Here is a 9,454-nt window from a genome sequence, read left to right as displayed (position 1 = left end):
AAAATAAGCCCAGAAGGGTTAACTAATGACAAAAAAGGGCCACCCCAAAACCAAAAACCCAAGCAGTGGCTGCTGAATATCTTTGTTGTGGTTGCTTTTCTTTTCTCCGCATTTTTGTCATTAACCCTTAGATGTCAATGTAAGGCAAGAAAAGAATATGTCCTCATTCAGAATCGCTGGAGAAAACTCACAAGGCTGTCAGGTGTCACGAAGGTTGAAAGGGGAACTGGGTGGTGCTGTGAACAAAGTAGGTACTGGAACGCCAGGACACCTGCCTTCTAACCCTGGCCCTGGGCATGTCCACTCTGCGGCCCCCCTCCCCCCATCACAGCCGTTCCTTGACAGGAAGAGAAGCCTTGATTCAGTGATTTCCAATCATGTCCAAAAGTCACAAGGGGAAACACATCACCTCCGTTTACTTTGTACATTTTAAAAAGGGCTTTTTAGGGGTGCCTGGGGAGCGTCTGACTTCAGCTCAGGTCATGACCTCGTGATTCATTAATTTGAACCCTGCATCGGGCTCTGTGCTGACAGCTCAGAGCCTGGAGCCTACTTCAGATTCTGTGTCTCCCTCTCTCTTTGCCCCTCCCCCACTCACACTCTGTCAAAGATGAATAAACATTAACAAAATTTAAAAAAAAATAAAAAGGACTTTTTAGTTGACAACAGTGAGGTGCTCAATGAGGGGCTTTCTTTGCCCATTACTTCCCACTTTCTTGTAAATAAGCAGTAGAGGAGGCCAGGAGAGCCAGGGCACGGGTTTGCTTTTGGTCATGGCTGATCTCACAGGTGGCCCTCGGATGCCGTCCTGCTCAGCAGATCTGCATGCCACACTGGACTGATGAAAGAATTCAAAGCTGCCTAAGGACTTGTGACCCTGGCCACAACAGTGTGGTGTCACGCTCATCTTGTGGGGAGGGAGGTGGGTGGCCTTCCAGCTCCAGCTCAGGTCTCCCCGCTGCCTGGGGTTCCTTGTCCTGTTTTCTTTCTTTGAGTGTACCTGTAGATCCTGTCTTTGTCTTCACACGTTCATTGCCCATGCAAATGAGCGTACACACACAGGCACACACCTCCCACCACCTGTCAGCCACACTCACTCCCACTGCTGTTCCTCAGACTCATCAGGCACCCCACGCTTCGGAAGGTGGTTGCTCTTCCTCTGCCTGGAATGCACTTCCCCGGGTATCTCTGTGGGCTGCTCTCCACCATCCTTCTCAAACGTGCCTATTCCAGATCGGTGTACTGCTCCCCCTGCCCCCGCCAGACGAGCTTTCTAGTCCCCCTTCCTGGTTTCCATTTGCTCTATGACATGTACCACCATTTTGCATACCATGTTTCTTTTACTGTTTTTCTCCACCAGAAAGTGACTTTGAGGAAGGCAGGGATATTTGCCTCTGTCATCCAGTGCTGTGCCCAGCATCTAGAACAGTGCCTGGCACACATACTATGTACTTAAAGAATACTAGTTAACGAAATGAATGAACCGTCTTCCCACCATCCCTCTATCCCCTCTATCATTATTTAGCATCCAGTACCTATAAGAGGCTCTCAAGAGTGTAGAACAACATGTAGCACAAGGATGAGGGGTCATGTTTATCAAGTGCCTGGCAGAGTGTCTCATCCATAGGATACACTCAGTAAGCACTATTTACTGAGTGAATGAAGAATGGATGGCCCTTTAGTGGAGAGGGCAAATGGTGTGGGGGGCAGACCCATCCATTTGTGACAATCGAGGGCAAGTGCCCCAACAGCAGTGGACCTTCTACTGGTGCCATCTTGTGTGCTTCCCAACTCAAATGGTCACCGCAACCCTAAATGCTGAGGCGGCAGCAGCAGCAGCCACAACTTGTTCAGGTTTCCGTGCGCTCAGATATTACCTCTAAACCTCAGCAAAAGTTTGCCATGCCTGCTCAGTACCAAGCGGATTTTTCTTCTCCTTCTTTCCAACCGCTTCTTTGCAATTTTCTCCCCCAGCCTTCAAGGTCAGGGGTTGCAGCATCTGGAAGGTGCCCCACGAGTCACCGTGTGGTGCCAGCCACCGTCATTTGCTAGGAAAGACAGGCTGTGGTCTTCCTTACATATAAGAAGCCCTCCCTGGCCATCTAGAGGGGCCCAAGCTCTTTTCCTCCTGGGCTTCCACAGAACTTTCTTCACACCTGTCACCTTCCTGCACTGGACTGTGCGCTCCTGGACTACAGGCATCGCGTTGAATTCAGCTGTGTCCCCAGCCCCTCATATGGAGATGCGCCCCAAGTGTTTGCTGAATGAATGGGACATAACCCCTGGGTGACCATTTTGAGTTGCCTTATTCAAAAACTCTATGGCCTATCAAAGACAGTGTGCTCTCTTCAGACAGAAGACACTTAAAATATCCTTTCAAGAGGCTTTTGATATGACTTCACAAGCTTAGGATGTGTTTGAGTTCTTTCATTTCAGAATTAAAAAAACTTTTTTTCCCCAGAAATCCTTTAATGACTGCTTACCTGCACTTGCCCTTGCTTTACTCTGTGCTCAGAGAAAATAACTTTCTCTGGGCCTTTCAGTGGTTATGTTTATTTTCTAAATTTCCAGAGAGAAGCCTTCTTTTGCTTTTGCTGTTTGATATGAAAGTAAGACTTAATCAACAATTTAAAGGATATTTCATTTCAATACAGTAATTGAGTTAATGCGTAGTTTTTAATGGTTTGTTCCCTCACTCTGAATGTGTGTACAATCCGAGAGCAGAGTTCATGTCCCACCGCTCTGGGAGTGCGCTTTGTAGGTATTTATAAAGTGGCAGAGGAGACTATTTTACTCTGGAAGAAAGCATATGGATCAGAGACCCCAGAATTTGGAGATGATGAAACATGGGAAAGAGCGGCTCGTTGTGAAAGCCTGTGTGTGCAGTCATGGAGTTTCCCCTCCCACTGGTGGTAGAAGGTGGGCCTGCGGTGGTGAGGGAGGTACTGGAATCAGAGGAAACACTGATCGTCAAGCATAGAGAGGCATCTGTGTAGCTAGTTCACAGGCAGACGCTCAAAACCTCCATCTTAGAAGGCACGTCTCTTCACAGGGGCCATCAGGTCCAGCCCTTTCATCTCGGACAGAGAGAAACATGGCCGGTGAGGGGGAGGGGCCACTCAGCTCACGGGGAGCTCTGGACAGCCTCAGCGATGGCCCCAGGACCAGCTCCCTGAGGCTCTGACTCCCACCTGCTGCAGGGAAACTGGGCAGCCCACGGGAGTGGGTGAGTCCATCGGGCCTTACATCAGCAGTATAACGGATGCTTCTATATATTTTAGGTCAGGCTGTTTTAGTATTAATATAAAAATCACCATGAAGGCTCAGATAATTGGCTGACTAAGTGCCTTCACATTCTCAGCACTATTATGCCTTTGGTTTTATTAAACAGCACTTACTATACATCAATGAATATTTCATTGGTCTTTCATTACTGAGTGAATCATTGAAAAATCACTGACGCGCAGTTAACTTTACTCTGCCTCCCTCAAAATGGCGTGGTGCTTGCCATCTCATTAACAGATATTTTCATGGCCATAATTTGGCTTAAAGATCAAACAGTTAAAGGAATTTGGAATGCCATCATGTTAAACTTTTTTGTCTGGCCATTAGCCGAAACCTGACTAGAATTGTGTGGGCACCAAAATTACACTAGTCTCAGAATTGACCTGTGCTCCAGAGTTGTCGATACAAAATAGCTGGGGTCAATACAAAATATGTGGGGGTCTATTAAGTCACTGAGTTTCTGAAAAAGCAATTTTTGTAAGATACTTACTTTCCATTGCCTACCCAGGGAGATGGTATCTGAGCGACTTTTGAAGCATTTTGCTAAAAGAGAGAGAGAGAGAGAGGGACGTAAGGACATCTATTTTGTGTTTTATTAATTCAGAAACAGATGGAAGTGTGATTTAGAGTACATTAATATTGATTGCAGCATTTCGGGATGCCTCCTGTGTCGTTAGCGGGGCTGGGATGTGCGCGCACGTCAGCACACCACGACGCACACTCGATGAAAATAGCTGGTTAGGATAATTAGTGGGCTCCAATCAGGACCATGAAAGTCACTTGATGAAAGATCGTATATACTAAAAGGCCCAGTGAAATCAGACTCAGTTCTCCAAGAAGTGGTTTAATTATCCTCATCTGAAATTTATTCTGCAAAACAAGCTCTTCAGAGTACTGGCAAGCTCTTCTCCCTTAGCTCCCCTGGCAAACTTGTTCCCTGGGAGGCGAGGTGGCCTGTAATTTCTGCCATCCCAGGAATGTGCCAGGACGAAGCAGCAGCGTTTTGTGGTTTGTTCTGTCGCGTATCTCCTTAATGTGCTATCTTGACACGCAAATCCATGGTTAGCAGTGCAACTGGCCCAGGGCTGCGCTGCCTTGGAACTCCAAAGTAGCCTCCTTCCCTCTGAATGGGACCGGACTGGTTTCACAACTGGGCCTCCTGCATTAGGCAGAGCACACACTTGTGTGGCACTCAGTACCACCACCTCAGGACAGTGGCCCGGCTCATTATAATGACTTCACCAGGTCAGAGCCCAAGGTGCACGGGACCAGGACCCCTGGGGGCACCGAGCCTGACTCAGGCCGGCCTTTGCAGCATCAAGACCAAGCTTACGCTCTTCCACTGGCTCCTGGGTTCCGGCCCAGCCCCCTTTGCAAATGGGGTGCTGGAGAGAGTGGGGATTTTCAGGAGCCCAGCGAGCATGCACTACTTCTCTGGACGGTAGGGTCCCACACCCAAGGTGCGTTCTGCAGACTCCAGTTTTTAATCTAAAAGAAGCTCAATACTGCCAGGAGAATGAGTTCTTTAACACCTTTTTGGTAGTTTTGCAGTGCCCTGTCCCAGGCCAACACTATCTGACTCAGGGGGGATGCGACCCAGAGCTCTGCTGTCACAAGCTCTCCAGGACATCCACATGCCCACTCAGATTCAAGAACTGCCTTTCTAGAGCACGGGTAGAGACCCGTGGACGCAGGAAGCGATGGGCAGCTGCTGTATGTCACCCGTTCACCTACATGTGCACCAGCTTCGTGGCATGGTGGCCACACCACATTAACAGCTTGGCGAGCTTGCTCTGTTCCCCACCCGAGTCAGCGTTCTCACACAGCTGCACAATGTCACTCATGGGACTCGGGGGGACTCATGGGAGGCCATGATGGGATTCATTTCAAATAACGGCTTTGGTGCAATTTAGCCAAGCAGTCTCATGCACTTGGCAGAATAATAACAACAACAACAACAACAATACTAATACAATCGTCCTTCTCTTTCATGGCCTGACCAACAGGAACCTTGAGCCTTCTCAAATCTGAATCATGACCAGTGTTGGGGGGCAAATGAAGCAGAAGCTTCACAGACCACTGAACCAGTGAGACTTTAGTGGCCAGACTGAGCATCAGGCTGCTGCCTATAGTTTTTATCTGGGCTCGCTCTCCAATTCTGGCATTCTTCTCGCAGTTGAAATATTTTTTTTTTCTTTTTGCTTGCAAATTAAAATCTCTAGCTCCCTAGACGATGGGTTTCTTTCTTTCTTTCTTTGTTGTTCGTGTGCTACTTTATTTTGGTAACCAAAGCAATCACTTGTTTTAAAGTGCAGCCACTACACTCCAAGACTCCCCATGGCCCAAGGGCTCCGAAGGGAATGGCTATCCCCCCAGAGCCCGGGGTGGCCACAGTGACTTTTCTCACTGTTGAGAAATTTCTGGACTGGGTGCTCACTTAACACGAGGCTGGTCATAGCCACAGTCACAAGCTCTGTTCCCTGGTGGGCTCACTCTGCACTGCGGGGAAGAAGGCGTCGTTACCCTGAGTGCAGCCAGGAAGATGCCAAGGGCCATTTTGGTCCATCCAGAAAATAATCAGGGCTTGCACGATTGCACCTTCTCTTCCTGGAATCAAATCAAACCTGAGCCTTCTGCTGAGCCTTGAAGGAGAGGCAGGAGTGCTACGGCTGGCTGGGATGAGGGAGGTTAATCCTTCGGCAGCAACGACCTTGACATTTAATAACATGCCTGCCATGTCTCATTAGTGATTTTATTCACCCGGTACTTACAAATTATACAAAATAAGGATTACCTTAAAATATTCCATCAGTGATCTGGAGTACTTCATGGCATGGTCCTTCTTCAGCTTAAACATCCGCAAGTAGAGAAGTGATAAACATCTGTAGCTGTGGTGACGGGGAAGGATTATGTTAATGCCGATGCCTAATGAAAGCTACAGGCTGTCAACAAAATGCTGATTCATAGTTCGCGGTTCCTCTCCTACAGTTCTTGAGGAACATAAGTGCAAAAAGAAAAATTTTCAAAAGAGAAGGGGTAAGCACTAGAATCCCATCTTGATAAGGGTATAAATTAGGAGAGTAAATGTTTAGTCAGCGACTGAAGAAATCCATTAGTTATCCTTTAATAGTTTAATGGAAAACAAGAATAATGATCTGGGGTAAGCAGCTTAAGTCGATCTGGAGTTCTCAAATCCTTCTGTGACATTTCAGCTGTTTCATAGCCTCCACGAGACTTACCATAATACTGCCAGCTTTTTGTCCCCATCTGAAGCCAGGGGGCTCGCGAAGTTCTTCAGTCTCATCGCGTACCTTTGGAGAGAAAGGACAAGTGTAAGTGCCATCTATGCGACCTCTCAGAAAGCTCAGAAGTCATTGGTATTCCCATGCCTCGGTGCCACTGCCTCTAACTAGGGCATGTGGGCAAGAGCACACTTTCACGGGCACGTGACAAACGATGATCAACAAGGAGTGCCGTGGAAGGTCTGCTAGTATGGTGCGTGTATAAATGCTGGCAAAAGCATAAGAAAGAACGAAAGCTTGCCATTTGCAAGGACATGGATGGAGCTGGAGAGCGTAATGCTGAGTGGAATAAGTCAGTCAGAGAAAGACAAATGCCGTATGATTTCACTCATCTGTGGAATGTAAGAAACAAAACAAACAACTCAAGGGAGGAAAAAAAGAGAGACAAACCAAGAAACAGACTCTTCACTCTAGAGAACAAACTGATGGGGAGGGGAGGGGAGTGGGGATGGGTGGAACAGGTGATGTGGATTAAGGAGAGCATTTTCGATGAGCACAGGGTGAAGTATGGAAGTGCTGAATCACTATACTGTACACCTGAAATTAATAGGATGCTGCATGTTTACTAACTGGAATTTATTGTTTTTAATTAATTTAGTTTTTAATGTTTGTTTATTTTTGAGAGAGAGAGAGAGAGTGAGCAGGGGAGGGGCAGAGAGAGAGGGAGACACAGAATCTGAAGCAGGCTCCAGGCTCCTAGCTGTCAGCACAGAGCCAGACATCGGGCTTGAACTCTCAAACCGTGAGATCATGAGCTGAGCCCAAGTCGGACGCTTAACTGATTGATTGAGCTACCCAGGTGCCCCACTAACTGGAATTTAAATAAAAACTTAAAAAAATTTAAAAAAAATTCTGGGAGAAGGCTGTTTCTAGGATCACTCTAGCTAAACAACATTCCTGGTTTGCCATGAGAGGTGGCCACAATGTCAGTCTCAGTTGACTTTATGACAGATGAGCTAAATAATACACGACTCTGTGTGACATGGGCATGGGGAGCCCACAGTCACACAANTTAATTTATGGTACTTGTATATTTTGTCTTTCCATTCTCTTTAATTGTTACTGTTCCACACTGGGGTGATCAAAGGTTGAGCAGTTCTCATTTTTTTTTTCTTCTAGCTGAGCACATCCCATTCTGGGCATTTAGACTCTTGAAAATCAATTCATTGCATAAAATCATTGTCTGAGCTTTAATGCAATTTCACAGGTACCTGTGGAGGAATACGTAATGGAGTTCAGTGTTGCAGAAGGAAGCTGAACGCGCGCAGGCGGCCTGGGATAGTTCTCATTTACGAGAAGGTGATGGGGAGCCTGCAGCACAGACTCCCTGTTTTCAACAGCCTCCCCAGAACACTGGCACCCAGGGCTTGCCCCCCACGACTCGGTTACTCCTTCTTGACTTCTGATGAGGGAACGTTTTCCAACAAAAGGACCGGAGCACGTGATGAGGGTCCCTTCTGTCGTTGCCATATTAAGCAAAAGGATTTTTATTATGTAATAAATCAAACTGTCTTTGACAGTTGGATCGCTGAAATGTCAAGTCATTGTGATGCCCCACTTGTTTGCACAAATACATTTCTATTGCAGATTCCCAGGGCTCAGAGCAACTATAATTACTTGATGGAAGAAAACTGGGCTCTCTCTCTGTGGCCAGCATACTGTCGGAGAGAGAGTAATAAAAATCTCTGCAACACAATATTATGCTACTAAAAACTATGTTCATATTACAGTCGCTCTCTAATTGCAACCACTTTTGAAGTGACTTCATAGTGGAGCCTCAACAGCTTAAATGGACCAGAAGACCTAGTTGCTTTAGCCCATTTTATTCTCAACTGAAATTTCTCTCAAAAACAGAAACTTAGACACACACATGCTTTATAGAAAATGTAAAACATGTCCACACAGAGAGGGCACCCAAAGAGGTGCATATAAAACTGAGGCAATCTGAACAAAGTCCATGGATTTTATCAGTGTTGGGGGGAACGGACTGTGGGGCCACAGGAAGTCTCAGTATCATTTCTCACAACTGCACAGGAATCTATAACTGGCTCAAAAATAAACTGTAAAAATATTGACTTTAAAGCAAATGTCCAGGGGCGCCTGGGTGGCTCAGTCAGTTAAGCATCCGACTCTTGGATTCAGTTCACATCATATCTCATGGTTTGTGAGTTTGCACCCCACGTTGGGCTCTGCGCTGTCAGATTCTCTCTCTCCCTCTCTCTCTGCCCCTCCCCCCACTCACCCCCACAAATAAATGAACAAACTTAAAAAAATAAGCGTCCATACATTCTCCATCGACTTTTACCCAGGTTCTACTGAGATATAGTCCTGGGGGAGCAAACTATCAGATAATGAGAAGACAACAACAGCTGTGCTTGGAACAAAATGTTTTTTCGTAAATAATTATGGAAAAAGATGTGTTTTCTAATGGACATGAATATTATTCAGAGATTCACATTGCGTTCTTACCAAGGACAAGATATGATGTTCTGCTTTTATATTTTTAAGGGAGCATGTTTTTTTTTTTCCTAAAAGAAAATGAATAAGAAAGAAAAATACAGCAAGCTAGAAAACACCCATAATTTCACCCTATTGCAGCTATGATCTCATTTCCCTTCCAGGTTGGTCCACAGGCAGAAACATGCTTTTCATGGGGAGAAATGTTCTGTGTATATAATTCTGCAGCTCATTTTTACTTTAACATTGTATTATAAACATTTTCATGCAGCTACATAGTCTCCATCATTATTGCAATTCAATGGCTGCAAAGAATTCTGTTGAGTGTACTACAGTGTAATTACTTACTCTTCTGTGATTGATTATTTGGTTTGCTTCTAATTGTGTGCTATAATATATGCCAAACTGAA

At 45.9% G+C, this 9,454-nt stretch overlaps 1 protein-coding gene across 1 annotated transcript in view; it reads right to left on the bottom strand.

Moving 5' to 3' along the window:
• AFF2 (ALF transcription elongation factor 2) overlaps positions 1-9,454 on the bottom strand; it is a 299,562-nt gene that overhangs the window by 6,001 nt on the left and 284,107 nt on the right. Inside the window, exons 14-16 of the mRNA XM_077756047.1 lie at positions 6,525-6,596; positions 6,080-6,173; positions 3,776-3,828 (exon numbers count right to left, since the gene is read on the bottom strand). Coding sequence (XP_077612173.1) covers positions 3,776-3,828; positions 6,080-6,173; positions 6,525-6,596 — 219 coding nt within the window. The remainder of the gene's footprint in view (positions 1-3,775; positions 3,829-6,079; positions 6,174-6,524; positions 6,597-9,454) is intronic.

Source organism: Crocuta crocuta, unplaced genomic scaffold (genome assembly GCF_008692635.1).
Source record: "Crocuta crocuta isolate KB4526 unplaced genomic scaffold, BGI_CrCroc_1.0 scaffold695, whole genome shotgun sequence".
NCBI lineage: Eukaryota > Metazoa > Chordata > Mammalia > Carnivora > Hyaenidae > Crocuta > Crocuta crocuta.
Note: the sequence above shows the minus strand (reverse complement) of the source record. Positions and strands in the feature narration are given on the sequence as shown.